The 17,900-nt window shown below is 29.6% G+C and overlaps 4 protein-coding genes and 1 long non-coding RNA gene across 7 annotated transcripts; all 5 read left to right on the plus strand.

The window, feature by feature from the left end:
* The first annotated feature begins 736 nt into the window (after positions 1-736).
* On the plus strand, positions 737-4,939 carry LOC118074267 (ubiquitin-like-specific protease ESD4). Its single transcript, XM_035095361.1, has 13 exons — positions 737-848; positions 1,231-1,400; positions 1,476-1,700; positions 1,857-2,365; positions 2,451-2,864; positions 2,937-3,194; positions 3,269-3,388; positions 3,461-3,565; positions 3,762-3,887; positions 3,970-4,107; positions 4,181-4,267; positions 4,339-4,536; positions 4,602-4,939. Exons 4-12 carry the CDS (start codon positions 1,910-1,912, stop codon positions 4,531-4,533), a joined length of 1,899 nt encoding a protein of 632 aa, XP_034951252.1. The 5' UTR covers positions 737-848; positions 1,231-1,400; positions 1,476-1,700; positions 1,857-1,909; the 3' UTR covers positions 4,534-4,536; positions 4,602-4,939.
* Positions 4,940-5,052: 113 nt separating this feature from the next.
* LOC118074277 (uncharacterized) lies at positions 5,053-5,741 on the plus strand. The gene is made up of 3 exons (XR_004691203.1): positions 5,053-5,156; positions 5,234-5,473; positions 5,560-5,741. It is a non-coding gene; the product is annotated as an uncharacterized lncRNA (long non-coding RNA).
* A 989-nt stretch (positions 5,742-6,730) lies between these two features.
* LOC118074273 (uncharacterized protein C1orf50 homolog) lies at positions 6,731-8,031 on the plus strand. Its single transcript, XM_035095367.1, has 3 exons — positions 6,731-7,226; positions 7,308-7,414; positions 7,492-8,031. The coding sequence occupies exons 1-3, from the start codon at positions 7,169-7,171 to the stop codon at positions 7,891-7,893; spliced, it is 567 nt and encodes a 188-aa protein (XP_034951258.1). The 5' UTR covers positions 6,731-7,168; the 3' UTR covers positions 7,894-8,031.
* A 337-nt stretch (positions 8,032-8,368) lies between these two features.
* On the plus strand, positions 8,369-10,511 carry LOC118074272 (uncharacterized protein PFB0765w-like). Its single transcript, XM_035095365.1, has 3 exons — positions 8,369-8,525; positions 8,789-9,144; positions 9,276-10,511. Exons 2-3 carry the CDS (start codon positions 8,791-8,793, stop codon positions 10,431-10,433), a joined length of 1,512 nt encoding a protein of 503 aa, XP_034951256.1. The 5' UTR covers positions 8,369-8,525; positions 8,789-8,790; the 3' UTR covers positions 10,434-10,511.
* Positions 10,512-10,883: 372 nt separating this feature from the next.
* Positions 10,884-17,688, plus strand: jing (AE binding protein 2 jing). Of its 3 annotated transcripts, none has more exons than XM_035095358.1 (9): positions 10,884-12,085; positions 13,541-13,647; positions 13,750-13,943; positions 14,019-14,810; positions 14,870-15,049; positions 15,452-15,593; positions 15,658-15,788; positions 15,868-15,935; positions 16,016-17,688. In XM_035095358.1, exons 1-9 carry the CDS (start codon positions 11,328-11,330, stop codon positions 16,191-16,193), a joined length of 2,550 nt encoding a protein of 849 aa, XP_034951249.1. In that variant the 5' UTR covers positions 10,884-11,327; the 3' UTR covers positions 16,194-17,688. The 3 variants fall into 3 exon arrangements, with proteins under 3 accessions (XP_034951249.1, XP_034951248.1, XP_034951250.1); XM_035095359.1 differs by having other exon boundaries at positions 10,885-12,085; positions 13,541-13,943; positions 14,019-14,263; positions 14,540-14,810; XM_035095357.1 differs by having other exon boundaries at positions 13,541-13,943.
* The last annotated feature ends 212 nt before the right edge of the window (positions 17,689-17,900 follow it).

The raw sequence follows: 17,900 nt of genomic DNA on the forward strand, positions 1-17,900 counted from the left end.
ACAGTAAACCTTCTTTATTATAAAAGTAAAGATTGTATTGACATCAAGCAAGAAAAAATCAAGATGCAAGTCATTGGTATATTTACAGCCAGAATACTATGAGGAAAAGTACAAATTTCTTTTCAATATACCGAAATGTGGTAAACAGTATACCTGGATATCTTAGGTTGTCAATTATACCAAATATCAGTGTATATTGTACTCATATCAAGTTTCTAGATTTTACAGACTAAGTTTTTAATGTAATTGATATTAATATCCTTGGTACATTTATTACCACTCTAGTTTTCTAATGGGCTGTTTAATCTGCACTTTTATTAAATACTTTTTTGTTTATTCACAAAATTTGTGTTTTCTCATTCCAAGTAAATTATCTATATCTCCATCAATACTTCTTTACCGATCAATTTTTTACTTAAAACAAGTAAGCTATATATTTTTGTACCGCTAAAACCTCCTGTGAGTGTACACTCGGCTTCATTAATGCTTTCTCTATACCATAAGATCAATTACCGACTGAAATATATTATTTTTTTAAATAAAGTTTCCAATCATGCATTTTTTAAACCTGGGTAAAAAAAATGATAACAATGGATGAATATATGTATTTTAAGTTATTTTCAGGTATTATAATAATTAATGGTAAATAAGTATCATCATTTTCATCTATTTTAGCTGCAATAGTCATCAAAGTGTAGGGCATTGTAAAGTGTCACACTCTATTTACATCACATACATGATTATAGTTGTCCCGGAGAAAGTTTTCTTCGGGTGTTTCCGTGAAGTCAAGTCCGCAAAAAAAAGTAGTCCATCCAAAACTTTGACGCATGCGCACAATACTTTTATAGGTAAGAAATGTTCCGTTTTTACCGACTTAAGATATAAATGAAGATCTTTTGGCGGTTCTACTTTCAATTGTTTTGAATAACATTGATAACGTAGCTCTTCATTATTGAACAATATTACCAAAAATACTCATACGTTATAATTAATTGTTATAAACATCAAATTTCACTACGATTACATAAATAGCATAATTAGTTTAATAGTTTAATTATAAATAGTTAAGGTTTTGGAGTTCATGTGTGTGAAAATTTGTTGCTTGTGATTGTGATATCATTGTGGTTTTGATATTAATATTAATATTCATTTATTGGATTGTGTTTCTGTCTATCTATATCTATTGTAAGTTCGTTATTAATTGGATTTTTTTTTTCCATGACAATGAAGCAACATTCACCCAAGAAACCAAGGAAGCTGAAGAGATGGTCAATTTATACGAACGATAAAAGAGGAAGATCCTTTAATTCGCAATTCCAAGCTGCGATTTGTAATTTACACGAAGCCTTAGAAGTGGAGAAAAAGCTTGGAGATCTTTTAGTTCCTTTGGAAAACGTCAGGTATTTATATTCAATATTATCTTCATAAATAAATGGTAATGAATTGTAATGAAAGATAATATTTTTTATTTTCAGAGAAAGAGTTGCTACATATTTGAACATATCATTACCTAGTGTGACCAAATATGTGGAGATTGGGGCCACAGGGCAACAATTTGAGACTCCTGGGAAGGTTCGACCTCATCCTGCACCAAAACGGAGTATTCCTGATAAGGTAAAAGATGACATTTACCATGTTATTTATGACATTTACAATCAGCGAAGGACTGTGACAGTAAAGGAGTTATTGCAGATAATAAGGTAAGTTTGCATGTTGTTTTATGGTTGTTTAAATTATAATTTTGCATGGTGTGGCCACTACATGGACGCAAATAAACTGGCATTTTACTTTGCTTTGTTTGGGGAAAATTTTGCCTGTGTTTATTCTTCTTTTCTCGTTCTTTTTCTTCCTATCAGAGAAAAGAAGATCGAATTTCACGGTGGAGAGGAGATTTTCCGGAAAATCCTGCATGATAAGGGATTTTCCTACAAAAAAAGGGATGGCAAGCGTTATGTGGTTGAACAACCACATATCATTTTTAAAAAGATTAAATTTCCTGAAGGCATATAGGGACAACATGCTGGATTCCAAGAGACGAGACGTCGTCTTCTTAGATGAAACTTGGACATTTCAGAGAGGAACCGGAAAAACTCGCGATTGGCAGTCTGGAGATTTCCGGAGCTGTTCCATCAAGAGTGCTGCAACAGGGAGTAGATATTTGGTTTGTCACGCAGGTGGTGAAAATGGGTTTATTTCAGGTGCTTCACTACTGCTGAACACAAAGAAAAAACCAAAAGATGGAGACGATTATCATGGAGATATGGATGCAGCTTTATTTAAGAAATGGTTTTCCACGCAACTTCTTCCCAACCTGAAGAAACCATCTCTAATTATCATGGACAATGCTGCCTATCATAGTAAAATGGTATGTATCACAGTTTTAACATGAATTAATTTATGTATATTCATCTCAATAAGTTACTTAATAAGCGCCATCATCATTCTTTCAGGTAAATCCACAACCTTCATCGAACTGGACGAAAGCCCAACTCATGAAGTGGCTTGAAGAACGCAGCATTTCTTTTAGGATCGACGAGAAGAATAAGGATCTCCTTCACAAGTGCCAGGCTCATAAGGAGGATATAAAATATGAAATAGACGAAATAGTGGCCCAAACTGAGCATAAAATACTTCGTCTGCCTCCATACCATTGCTGTTATAACCCAATCGAGATGGTTTGGGGGATAACAAAAAGGTATTTTGACAAACATGTTGGTCGAGGGAATGATTTTTCTGAGGCCAACATGTTGAACATTTGGCAAGAGGCACTGGACCAGGTCGACGCCGGCATTTGGAGAAAATGCTGTCAGAAGGTGGAGGAGAAAATTTTACACGATTGTGCTCGTGAATTGGATAATCCAAATGTATATTTGTATATTTATATCTCGTCGTATCCGACTTTTTCCTATTTTTACTACTCTAATTTCTTTTTTCAGCTCATACAAGAAGTCGATGACACAAGCATCACACCAATGGATGTAGACACTGATGAAAATGACGATGATGATGAATGGGAAGACATAGCGGATGAAGAGATTGGCCTATTGAATGTCAGTGGAGTAGATTTTTTGCCAGAGCTCCGTGAGATGGAAGTGCCTTGTCAAGAAATCTCCAAAGTTGATAGCCAATCGTCAATCTTACCAAGGCTCCCTTCATGTAAAAGATCTCTTTTTGAGGCTTTCAACCAAGAAAAGGTAAGATTTATTTTAGTGCAGTTTCGAGTTATAGTAAAATGCTTATTAACGTTTTCATTTTATATTTGTTTCAGAGTGATCAATCACTTTCGCCTCCTTTGCCCCAAATCTCTCAAGAGGAACTTAATATGGCTGTAAGCTATGTTGTGGATAACTCTGAGCCAAAAGTAACATCGCTGCTAGATGATTATAAGGTACTTCGTCATTATTTTACTTTTATTGCATTACAACAAACGCTAAGCTTATATTATTAATAAAAATTTTAGGACTGTTTGGGCCCGGATGACACACTAATCAAAACAAAGGTAAAAATATCGATATATGTGAGGGATTTAAAAACATTGTACCCTCCAACATGGCTGAATGATCAGGTAAGTGATATGAATTTTCTCTAGTAGACAGAGAGCAGATTAAGCAGCAGACTGTCGTAAATCTGACGCAGTTTTGACAGAACAGAGCAGAACTATATCAGACTTACAGCAGTCTGCTTCTTAATCTGCTTTATGTCTACTGGGGGTGTTACTACCTTTACATTATATCTATTCACTATGTATTAACTTGTTTCAGATCATCAATGTCTACTTCGAGATGATTGCAGAAAGGGGAGCACCGTCAATTTACGCCTGCAACACCTTCTTCTTTCAACAGCTGGTACGTGGAGGATACACATCTGTAAAATCATGGACTAAAAAGGTAGGCATTATTAAACTATACACCTCATTTAACATTCTTTGCAGAAATTGATTCTTATGGTATGCATTGTGCTCTTCAACAGGTTCGAATATTCTCCATGCGAATGATGATGGTACCAATTCATCTGGGTGCTCATTGGTGTTTGGCGGTGGTAAACTTTGAAGATCAATCGATCATTTATTATGATAGCCAGTATGGAAAAAATGATCCATGCCTCCAAGTAAGTAGTTGATTAAAATTGTATATATTTATTGCGACAAAAAATAACCATCTGTGCAAATTATTTTCAACAGGCTTTGCTGGATTACCTGTGCGAAGAGCACCTGGCCGTGGAAAAGAAGCCCCTCGATCGAACTTTATGGACCCTACATCACGCCAAGGTAAGTAAAAAACTAATTCCGAATCTATTGTTTTCATTCGTTCCATAATATTGTCAATTTGTTCTTTTCAGGGTATTCCAAGGCAATTTAATGGGTATGATTGTGGAGTGTTTGTCTGTGCTTATGCTGAGCACATTTCAAGAGGCGAGCCACTCAATTTTTCAGCGAAGGATATGTATAACATTCGAGGACAAATATTGGATGAAATAATATCCAATGTGTTACACTTCCCTTCGAACACAAAACACTACAGGAGAGAAAACTAATCAGTAAGTATCATGCATGCAAAAGATAATAATTAAGTACCGTGTAATCAAAAATGTTTTATTTCCAGGCATTGGATCGACTACCTTCTTCTGCTGCAACCTTGGACCCTGTCGTGATCGGAGAAATAAAAAAAAAAGATAAGTATTTTTTCAAACATAACATCTGTCTGAAATGCTGATATTGGAATAGTATATTAAAGCTGTCTGTCGATTTTCAGATTATCCTGACTAAATTTAATCGAAGTATAACAACAAAAGACTTTACGTGCATTGAAATGCAGACTGGTCGTCCATGGACTTATCAAACTGATTTATATTGTGTAGCTGTTTCACCTCATTGTCTTTATTTTGAGGGAAACACATGAGAGCTGTTTTGTCTGGTAACCGTTGGTTCATTAATTGAAAAATGTCAAGGTAATGTATAACACTTTCATTGAAACATTGGTTAATTTACGTGAATTATTTTCAGATTAAATATCAATCCATTATAGTAATAATAATAATAATAATAATAATAATAATAATAATAAAATCAACTCTAAAGAAACTGATCATAAAGGACTGAGTGAAGTGGATATTCAATGGAGGAAGTTGAATCAGATGCCATGCAATTATTATTATAAGTAAATATGAATTTTTTCAATTACAATAAATAATAGAACGCTAGTCATTTTATTTAATAGTTATTTTATTTTTGCAGAAGTGAGGAAAGCCTTGTGAAATATTTGCAACTGTGTCCAAGGAAATATGGCTGTGGAAAATGCTCTCTCATATTCATGTCTCATATCAACTGCATGATGAGGATGTCGCCTTTGCTCATGCAAGTGTTGAAGAGCCGAATGAAGATGAACTGTTAATGGAAGAAGAAAGGTCGAATGATATAAAGCGGGAATATTTCGTGAATAATACTCAATCTTTCACTTGTCCTACTTGTGACAAGGTATTTTATTTATTTTTTTTAATTTATTAGACTTTTTTCTATAAACTTCCTGTTAAGTTGAAATTATTACTGTTATTTTTATGTAGGTATGCACCCAACAAAGTGCTTTTTCAAGATACCGGTGTGGAGTTTGTCAATCACATCATTTGTCCTTCGAGAATTAGCTGTAGCACATATTAGATCTGTACATCCTCTCATGCCTTGTTAATGTCCATATTGCAAGAAACGCGCAATAATTATAAAAGAGGATTTGTTCTAATACGTGATAATGAACCTGTAGCCTGTTTATGTTAATCTAACAAATTTTTGCGTTAGTTTAAAAGAAAAAAAATGAGAATAATCCTTACTTTACTTTAACAATGCAACAGCAAAGTTATGTTTGTTAATTAAGAAGTAAGAAGCTGGCTTTACCTAAAATAATGTAAAAATAAAATTAAATGATTTAAAATAGATCAATTGGAGTTATTAATCATTAACCTTTATTTTCATTAATATTTGCATAATAAAATCATTGGTTCATAATACGTTGCACCGGTGAAAATATTCAGCGTTTCGTATTTACCGCGCGGCGTAGTAATATGTAAAATAGTACGGCGCATGCGCTTTTCATTTAACCCGAATTAACCCGAAGGAAACTCTTTCTCCGGGACAACTATACCCGTACACACACATACACAAATTACTCGCCAAAATGCAGGACACCATCAGTTCTGGATACGGATTGAGCATTTTTTCAATATGGATGAGTGGGATCAAATGTAATCATGGTTCCGCCAGAGAAGAGAGACCATACAAAGTATAGGTCTCTCTTCTCTGGTTCTGCATCTGTTAGACTTCTTTGAATGAATTCATTCATTAATGTCTAACGATAATCATCCCAAATCGTAGTTTTCTAATTTCTTCGTAATTATCCAATTTTACCACCTGAAATAATTTTTTTTATGCTTAGAAATGTTGCAAGAAGTGCGCTAGACAACATTTAGGAGCTGAAATGAGATAGAAAATAAATAATTCACGATTTCTTTTCATAACCTTGTAGCGGCCATTTTGGAATTGAAGCGCGGCAAATCAATTCATAATTATTCAATTTTCTTTTTAATTTTTTTATTAAAAAAATTAATTGGATAATCGAAATTGCTATCTAGCGTACTGCATCATAAAACAAGCTTTAATTTGGGACCAAAATTTCCAAGTAAAAACCTAAATTCGCGGAGAAATTAGAAAACTACGATCCTATGTATTTGGGTAGGAGGAATCAGTCGCCTCCGTGACTTTAGCCCAGCCTTAATAATAATTTTGTTCGCGAAAACTATCGATTTGCGAATATAAGGTTCCATATCAGATCGTTTCTATTTATTTTTTTACATAACATATATCCGGCTTCGCTATAAGTTACAGGACACCCTGTATTTTAATTTAAAGAAGCATAACCTGCAAAAATCATCTTATAACTTGACACAGTAGAGCCTCGCTTGACGTAAGGGCAAAATGGCGGTGATGGTGGTGATTTATGCTTGACGCCCGAGATACTACTTAATGGACGTGTTTCTTGATTATGGAAATAATGTTTTTCGCAAAGCATCAAATTAATTATTTATATATTTATGAATAAAGCTCATAATTACTTCAGATAAAAATTCATTTTGGTACGATAACCACGCGGTTTTTCAAACAACTTTTATCTTGTTTATTGTTATGAAGAGGATTTATACTATGGATTTTTCAAATTCGCATAGTACTGTTCCAAACAAAAGTAAATATTTTCATGCAAATACATGTTTATTTAAATAATATTCATTAATTATTATATACATTATTTACTATGACTTTTCAGTACAACTTTTAGAAACTAAAAATCCAATTGAAATTTCACCGATCACTTTGACACCAACTAAGGCTCCTGCGGAAGATTTACTTGCATTAGCAACAGAAATACAGAAGGTAATTCTAAAATTGATTAAATCAACTATTAAGAAGTAATAACATCATTTGAATGATCAAAAATGAATTGTTTATAGGCTGACACTTTTGTCAAAGCAAACGCAATAAATAAACTTCAGATAATTACAGAAAATATAAGATTTTTGCAAAAGCAAACTGAAAGAATCTTATTTGAAGCTAAAGAAAATGCCATATTACACCATGCTGCTTGTAATTTTATTAAGCATCCCGGTCATATTTACCATTTGTACGAAAAACAATCTGGAGAATATTATTTTTCCATGCTTAGTCCCGAAGAATGGGGAGAAAATAGTCCTCCTCAAATATTCAAAGGATCTTATCGATTAGAATGCGATCAATCATGGACACCTGTATCACAAATTGAATCCAAAGATGCAGAATTGAGTTTTTTAAATAAAAGTATATTAAGAAGTCCGGTTTTAGCATTAAATCCTTCAGATTCAATGAATATAAGTTAAGTGTGTGTTATTGCTACAGAGTCGTTAGTTGTAATTAAGATTTTTTTCGACCGAATAAAAAAATATATACTTATAAATAAATAAATACATATATGTTGTAAATACATGAAATCAAAAAATTAGAATTAAATATAATAGTTATGGAATAAAATCTAATTTCTTATTTGTATTTCCCTAATTTATAATTTTTTAAAATTTTAATTCATTCTAATAATAATTATCATTTAGTAATAAAAAATATACCAAGAATAATGTTTTTTAATAAAGAAGTGAAATAAATTTCTTTTATTTATATTTTTTTTTAATTTCAGTCAAGATTATTTAAACTAATTTATATACAATGTAAAATATCGTCTTATCATTATTCAATATGTACATAATTAAGTAGCTTTTAATTTAAAAAGTTTCAAAAATTAAATGTTCAAGATACCCTTACTCAATCGATCGGTATAAATTACGATTAGATTGTTGTCGTTCGGAAGGATACATATAATAGTCAATTGACTATAATACATATTATTCCTCTGAACGAGAAATGAATACATTTCCGTGAATTCATATCACGTAAATTTTTACAGTAATGAATTTTATTTTTATTGACCAGTATAATTGAAAAGTCAACAATCATATCAGTAAGCTACTCATTAAACTTTTTTATATTGAACAAATTTTTAATTACAAAAATAAAATACTCGGTGCAAATGAGTTTTGAGATAGTTTTTATCTTTACTAACCTAACATTGCAGTTTATCGGCATTTGTTTATTTCACTTATCTGTTTAATATTGTTAATGTTTTTCTACCTTTTTATTTTTTTTACTATTAATCTATAAATTTGTTGTAAAAAATATATATTCCTTGGATGACAATTCTTATTAACAATACATTATTTTCAGATATGATTGAAATAAGCGTCGGAGAAACAGACAGTGATAACATAGAAGTATTAGTAGATTCAACATTAAATACTGAAAAAAGTATTCATTTAATAAATCCATTTGCACAATTTAAATCGAAAATATCAAATAAACGATTTTTAGATCAATCTCATAATAATAGTGATATTGAACAATGTGCAAAAAAAGTACACCAAGAATTACGACCCATACAATCAATTATTGAGAGTAATAAGCTATTAGATCATGACATTATTGAAATAGAAGACGAAGTAAAAGAAAAGAGTGGTAATACAGAAGGAAAAATGGATAAAACTGAACTATCAAAGCTTCAACATAATAGCCATGATCGACAGGTAAATTTGATTTTCGCGTAAATATATTAACATATTAATATGTATATATATATTGTATATATATATATATATATATATATATATGTTCTATTATCATAGAATAATAAATACTAAATAAAGAAACTTTTCAGAAAAAAAATAACCATAATACACAAAATTTTAATAATTATAACAATACTCTAGTAAGTGATAATAAAGAAGAATGTGAGGTTGTTTGGGCAGGAATTGGCGATAAATCTATGGAAAATTACATAAAGGAAGAAGTAAAAAAAAGAGTAAAGGAAAAAGTCGAAGCATTTGAAAGTATGACTAAAGCCCAGATGGAACATGAACGAATTTTAATGAATAAATATAGAAAGATAGAAACAGAGTACGCTTTAGAATTAGAAAAACAAAAAAATGAAAAAGAAGATAAACAAAGAAAAAATGAAATACAAGAGGAGTACAAAGATGAGTTTGTACAAGCAATTTTATTTGAAAAAAACTTAGAAGAGAAAGAATTAATATTGAGGAATCGAATAGAAAGATTAAAATTAATAGAATCAAAATTTGTACAACAAACACTAGAAATAAAATTACTAAGACAACAAAATCGAGAATTGTTGAAAATGAAAATAAAAGAATGGGAAGATAAAGAAAAATTAAACCAGGAGGGTCAACAAGGAATATCGATTGAAGATTATAAAGTTTTAATCAACAATAAATCCATAGATTGTGAGTGCATAGATGACATAATCACTAATAAATCCAAATCTAGCACTGAAGAAATAAAGTATGTACCGAAATTAAATGAATTACAAGAACGTAGGAATACTCAGTTATTAACGAACAGAGCAGAAAGGGAAAAATGTAGACCCACTCGAATGTCTCATGAAGAGTGGGAGAATGAAAAAAAAGAAAGAGATAAAAGGAACCTCAATCTTAAGATTAAAGGTTTGAAATCTGAGATGGGACCAAAAGATTTAGAAACATATTTGAAACGAGAAATGGGAATAATAGTGAAGGTTAAACACGTAATGAAAGTTGGTAAAGATATAATTGTTCAATTGAAAGATATGATATACAAAAGGAATATTCTTCAGAGAGTAAAACCTAATAATAGTGGAATAAGTATAATAAATGATTTTACATGTAGAGAAGAAGAGGTACAAAAGTGGTTGAGGGATGAAGCTGATTGGTTACGATTAAACGGATATTCTGTAAAAACTAAACCCATGAGGTTGATGATTAACGGAATCAACTGGGTTTGGAATGAAGTACTTGGAGACTTGATACCTGAAAGAATCTAATTAAAACTTTTTATTTGTATAATTATTTTATGTTTGTTTAATTACAATATTTCATAAAATTTCTTCTTTTTTTACAAATAATTTTGTTTCCTCATTTTTATAAATAAAATTTTATTGTCTAAAAGATAAAATTATATCATAATATTATGATAAAACTTCACTTTATTTCAAAAATCATAAACTTTAAAAAAATACATTTCTTAAATGTTGTAATACGAAGTTATATTCAAATAAATATTTTTATTATTTCATAATAAATTGTTTAATATTGAATTAAATATTTATTTATTTACACTCTAAATTTAGCGAATGGATGGAAAGTACAGACTTACTTTATACATAATTAAAACTACATAATAACGAACAGGATGAAATAATAATAGAGGGAGCTAGATTCAGAACTACTCCAAAGTATATTTTTTGGCCAATGAAACTATATCTCTTTTGTCAGATGTACTATATACATATTTAGAAATGTCTTTTTGTTGTAGATGAAAATTCCGTATCAAGCATTGGCTTTTTTGGGTAAAAAAATGATGTTCAGTCGTAGTTAGTAAACGTGATTTAGTGTAAAAATATATATGATTCATTAGAGATAAAGAAAGATGTGTGGAAAAATAACATAAAAGATTTACAAGCTTTGTTCGTGCGTTTTATTAAGTGTAATGTATCCAAACACTAGTAGTTTAACTCGAGTACGTGTTCTATAGTGGTGTGTTATGAATATAAAAATTCATCAATAATCGATAGTATAATTATACAATCGTATTAATTACTATAATTCATAATATTTATTATTATAATTGAAATAATAATAATACTTATATTTGTGAATATTATAAGATTACGTAAAAAAATTTTCACGGAAATTGTATTCATCTGGATTTTATCAAAATGGCAGATTGGTGGTCTACAGTAGAAACGACAGAGTCTGAATCGCGTGATAATCGTCTTCGTCGAGAAAGACGTCGAAAACGCAATGAAAAAAATCAATTATTAATGATTGATTCTTTTTCGAAAGATGTAAATAGTAAAAGTAACTATTTAAATATTTTTGACTCCGCAAAACAATCTGATAATAAGCAGATTAATACGATTGAAACCAAGACAACTAACGATATATTAAAAAATATTAACAATATGTATAATGATGATTCTAAAGAATTAATTAATTTTGATGATCAAAAGTCAAATAGTTGTAAAAATGAACCTCATGTATCAACAGATATATCAAGTTGTTTGGTAAAATGTGAATCATTATCGTCATCACATTCTTCAGGACATGTGAAAAACAAAATGACTGATTGTAAAAAAATCATTCTAAAGCATAGTATACCAGAAAAACAAATAGATAATAACATAATGGGTTTATTGGAGTTCAATGCATCTGAGTATGGAAGTGACAAGATGGAAGACGTAAAAGATTCTATAAAAACTATTGAAGATTCTACGGCTGCAATTGTTGATACTTCTGCACATATACAAACTGAACAAGAAGCATGCCAGAATAAACAAAAATTGAACAATGATGTTGTTGTCAATCTTGGACAATCATTTAAGGGACAGATAAGAATGGCCGAAGAGACTCTCATTGGACCTTGTGGCAAAAAGCGATGTTCCGATCGATACGACAGTTCTGAAAGCTCTGACAGGTAATCATAAATTTTGAATCTCTTTCTAAAAAATATTTTTAATTTATATTTTTAATGAGAATTAAGATAAATTGCTCCGAAAAATCTGTTAATTTTTTAAATTACAAATTTAATAAATATATGGTATACTTGATCACATGAAAATGTTAATTGCTTATAATGTTATATAGGGTATCTTTATATCTACATAATTATCATCAATAGTTAGGTTCTAATAGTAATTGATACATATCAAATACTTCCGGAGTAATTTTTTGTGCCTGCAGTAACATATAATAACGAACCTTGATTCTAAATAAATAGAAGAAAAATTATATCCTTACTTATTCTCCAAGGTTATCATCACTTTTTTTTTATTTTAACAGAAATTATATTTTTTTACCCTACAATTTAAATTTGACAATAAATTTATAAACTAAAAACAATGGAAAATTGAATTTGCGAACTTCCGTTAATCCGATTATTCTAGTATGCATGACTGATTCGTGTAATTTATTAAGAATATTTCTATGAATAAAAACATTAAATTTGATTGTAAAGAAAAGTTTAAGCATTAGTTTATTTTTAGAATAAGAAATAAAAATAGAAAAAACGTAAGAATTGATGATATTAAAATGAATTCCGACTTAATGTTTTATGTATATATTCAAATTTATTATACTATGATAAATTTTTCTGATTATCAACAAGAAAATTTTATAATGAAAAGGATGAGACGGGATTATTTGCTAAAATTCATCCTCGAATGAATAAAAGGAAAAAAAATGAAATCTCGATAAACGAAAGCAACAAAAGTAAAAGTAGGAATTAAAAAGTGTATGAATGTGAAAGGTAATAAAAAATAAATCTAAAAAGCATAAGTTATAAAGATTTAAAACAAAGATGGGAAGGAATTGCAGATTCCAAGTACAATAAGTGGTATAAATAAAGAAGAAAAGAAAGGACAAGTTAGAATATTAGAGGCGTATGAAAACGACAAGCAAACGGAGTATAGTAATAGGATACTGAATGCTAAAGAAACGAAGTATTAGGAAAATAAAGAGAGACAGGAGTGTACAGCATGTGTAGATATAGAAAAAAACATGGAAGCATATGGTGGGGAGGTGCATAGGAATGATAGGAAGTGAAAAGAATATAGATGACTATGTAGAGAAGTTTTGTAGCTACTGTATGTGAGTTAAAAATGAAATGAATGAAGGAAATCAAAGAATTATATGTATACATATAAAGATAAATTATTATTGAAACAAAATTATATATGAATTTATGGATTATTAAATTCAGAGTAAATAATTAATTTATTTCATGCAATAAACAGATATATTATTCATTTATTTTAACTTGAATTTAAATTATAAATACTTCAAATATGATATTAAATTTTCTTATAATAATTAAAAAAATATTGATTGATGTATAATATGATATGTCAATTATTATTTTTTTCTGTTATAGTGGTGTTGTAGTATCCTGTGGTGAATGTAGCAGCAGTGGAACAAGTGACATAACAGAACCAGGATCGCCTTGTAGTACAAGTAGCGATGAAGGCCTTGCAGTTTCCGGTAAGGAATCAAGTTCGTCGCGATCATCTTCCACACTGTCACCTTCAATATCATCAGAACTCAATGAGACCAGATCTAAATGGTCTTGGGATTCTTCAACAGATGCGGTTTCACCGTTTCCGTCACATAAGCAACCGAATCAGGAATTGAAGACAGATTTAATATCGAAAATAAATGCAACTGATGTAACTACTAAAACAATTAAGAATTTTTCAAAAACTCCGCTTCATCAACAAGAATCACAAGGGAAAATTACTGAATTTTTTAAAACTCAGATCAAACCTCAAGGACACAAGGTATATTCGAATATTTTTTTTTTTGTTGAATATATTGAGACATTTTAATGTTCATTTTTTTTCGTATGTTATTAGACAAAAAAGAATTTAGGAGACATGTCAGTTCTCGTGGCTAAACATTCATTGGAGTTTCGGAGACCATTAACAGTTCATCGAAACGTAGGAACACTTACTAAAAAATTGAATAAAGTTGATTCGAATAATCGACTCAATGACTGGAATGTAAAAGCGACTGAAAATTCAGCATTATTGATAAAAAAATTGTCAACTATTACTCCTCGAGTCAACGTCACAAAGTTGGATAAAATGCTTGTTGCTAGGTCATTACCAACTTTATTAATATCAAATGATGTACTCCCAAATATTACTACAAGCAAAATTACTTTAAATTCAACAAATGAAGTTCATTCTAAAGTTAATCAAGAACCATCACCACTTACAACCACCTCAGTTTCAAAACTAGTAGCTTCGGATTTTGAAAATATTACAAAATTTATTAACAAAAATAAAAATTTAACGAATTCATCTGCAAACATAACTCGCACCACTAATAACAAACCTTACTTAGCAAATAATCAAGATTGTCCAATTACCAGGTTATCAACCAGTATAGCGAAATCCCAAGATAGGGAAGACTCATTAACTCCAGCAAAAGATGAGGAAGATGAAGTAGATGATGAAGACTCACCTAGAAATAGTGAATCTAAAGAGTTAGATTCTCCAATCTTGTCTGAGCCTACTACTATTCGATTTCCTGCTCGAATTGATACAAAAAGTGGTGTTCAAGTAACTGAAAACGGCATTTGTCGTTGGGATAAATGTGAAGCTATTTTTGAATGTAGTAGCGCATTGCTGGAGCATCTACAGGTAAAGTTAAGTATATTTTTGTATCATTATTATTATTTCTATAAGTTGTATGATTTCAGTCGGCGCATATTAATACACAAACTGGTGGAGACAATTTTGTATGCCAGTGGTTAGGTTGTAAAGTCCAAGGCAGAACATCATGTTCCAGACGGTGGCTTGAAAGACATGTTCTTTCTCATGGTGGTAACAAACCATTTAGGTGTATCGTTGACGGTTGCGGAAGTAGATTTAGTTCGCAGGTATATTGGTTTATTTTTAAATATTTTTTTTTAATCTTTATATTACGTACTTTTTTCACTATTTAAATAGTTTAGAGAGAGTTAAAAAATAGTTCAAAAATATTATTCATACATAAAAATAACTGAAATGATCGTAATTGTTACTCATTTCACGATTAAATTAACACTATTTGTAGAAAAATTGTGTAGTATTGGTAATGCGACAACTTGAGCGTTGTTAGGTTCGGTCACTGCTCCAGATGACGGCTGCTTAACTGAACGATAGCCCACTTGAATGCTCTTCAAATACTTGTTCAATGAAGGCTGAATTTTGAAGTCTTCACTTTCATGAATGATAATGATTTTAATTTGTGAAATTCCATGTAAACTCATGTTTATCATTATACCTTCCTGTTGTTTTAGATAACTTTAGAGAGGCATGTTAATAGTCATTTCAATCAACCAGAAACAAGTAATAACAACAGTAAGAGAAGCTGTGAAAATAGTGGAAAGTTGGTTCGCAGAAATGGCAAGAAATTACGATATAGGCGACAACCATGGTCAGGTAAAGTATTATATCATTAAAAAAATTTTGAAAATGGATACAATAGCAAATCATTTTTTTTTAGCGAGACTTTTTGATTATTTCGATACGGGAGTTATGGAAGGCTTGCAACACAGGTTATTAGAATTAGCGAAATCAAGAACTCATGGGTTTCTAGTAGATACACCGGGAAATTCAATGGCTTTGACTAGTCAAGTACGTATAACTTGAGCAATGATCGATTATTTCATTAGTAAAATTTGTTATTTTCAACATAATTATTTTTTTGTATAAGGTATTAGCTAAACGAGTCGAAATGGATGGAAAAATTCGAGTGCTATTACGATGGTATCCACAAAACATGTAAGGAAATAATTAATAGTTGTTTTGCAATGATTATTGAAAACAAAATAATTCAATACTGATTATCTTTATTACAATAGAGTGCCAGATGAATGGGTTCTAGAATCCGAAGTACAAAGTATGAAACATATAAAAATTCGCAAGGCTGCAACTACTTCAATCGACGAGATAAGTCTGTTATTATATCCAGCGATGCAAAGTGGAACCCCATCACCAACAAGAGTAAAACAACGCCGTAAACCATCTAAGTTTTCATGATAATAATTACGATAATAATTATCAGTGTTTATATATATTTTACTATTAACAAATCTGTAGTGAATATTATAGATAAAATAGTTAAAATCGAAAATTTTCAATAGAAATAAATGTCCCTTAAATTTATAAGTAAATTTAAAAACATGTGTATTTGTATCAACGAAAAAAATATGAATCATATCAATTTTCGAGATTGGAAATAAGTAATAGAAAATATTAATTATCTCTATACATATAATACGTAATATACACAAAAAGCCAATAGGAAAATAATAGTAATAGTATATATAATAACAAAGAACGTTTATACATACCAGTACGGATTTATATAGCAATTCGATGCTTTAAAACTCCTTAGCTTCAGAATTTTTTAAATAATTGTATAATGAAAACTAATATCATTTATCTAGAAATTTAAATAACATAAAATGTAAACAAGTGTTTTGAGACTATTGAAATATTGATCTCAACTAAACATTAAGAAAACGTAGAAGTAACAGGTTCAGTTTCAAAAAGTGCCTCACTCTTATATTTTAGTGGTCTTTGACGAAACAATACTGAACGAAATTCAGAATTAATTTAAATTGATAGTTGTAGTAAAGAAAAAAACACAACATGATTGCTTCTAAATTCAATCAAAACAAAATTTATCGAAATACTTTTCTAAAAATCGTATCAAGAAAATGTTTAAATAAATATTTAGATTCCAATAAGTATAAGAAATAATGACTATGGTGGCCTTATAAATTCATTATGTTAGAACTCAAAAGAAAATCATTACATTTCTGGTCGTTTTAGGATTTTCATTATCGATGATATAAAATTATTCATCTCTTATTCATGATAATCTAAATTTAATTGTTTTAATTATTATTGAAATAAGACAAATCAATTGGGAGATTTTTACATTATCGTCTTAACATTTAAATTAATTAAAAATATTATATTAATAGGATGTAACAAATTTAATGTTGATTGTTCTTAGAAGCGATATTTCAACTAAATAGGGTGATAGGGGATATAAGTAAAAAATAAGATTATATAGATGAATGCATATAATGGAATAATAATAATTAATTTTCCAGAAATGTATGTTTTTTTAACTTTTTAGCAATCTATAGACTTGACCTCATCAAATATTTTTCACTGCCAAAGTTTCCTTTAAATTAATTCATCTAGCTAATTCGATTTTACTACGATGTATTATACAAAATTTTTCTGTTAGTTAAATAATATGGTTTTTTTGTAACAACTTTTTTAAGATGAATTTTTCGATTAGTAAAGTATTAGATAATATTAGTTTGTAAACTTAGTATTAAGTCAGTAGGTTATTTAATATAATCTTATTCATCGATAGCAATGTTTTCTACCACCCTGTGCTAATGCACATTAACTTTTGTAACATCCTAAATAACACCCTAGTAGTAATAAAACAAAAAAAAAATTTTTTTGAGGCTTTGTCCTTAAATAAAATCAGTATTGAAAAATCAGAAAATCTTTATTTCTAATCAATTTTAAGTTATTTTAAGGTTTACTTTAAAAAAATTTAAATACTGTCTTCTCTATTAATAATTAACTTAATAAACATAATTACATTTTATATAAAATTATAATAAATAGATATTATTGTTTTTACTCTATATTTAAGTTAAATTTTTGATTTTTTAACAAATATTGATCAACGATACGTTTAATTTTTAAAATTGA

Source organism: Chelonus insularis, unplaced genomic scaffold (assembly GCF_013357705.1).
Source record: "Chelonus insularis isolate UGA/USDA-ARS -01 unplaced genomic scaffold, ASM1335770v1 contig_134_pilon, whole genome shotgun sequence".
NCBI classification, from domain to species: Eukaryota; Metazoa; Arthropoda; class Insecta; order Hymenoptera; family Braconidae; genus Chelonus; species Chelonus insularis.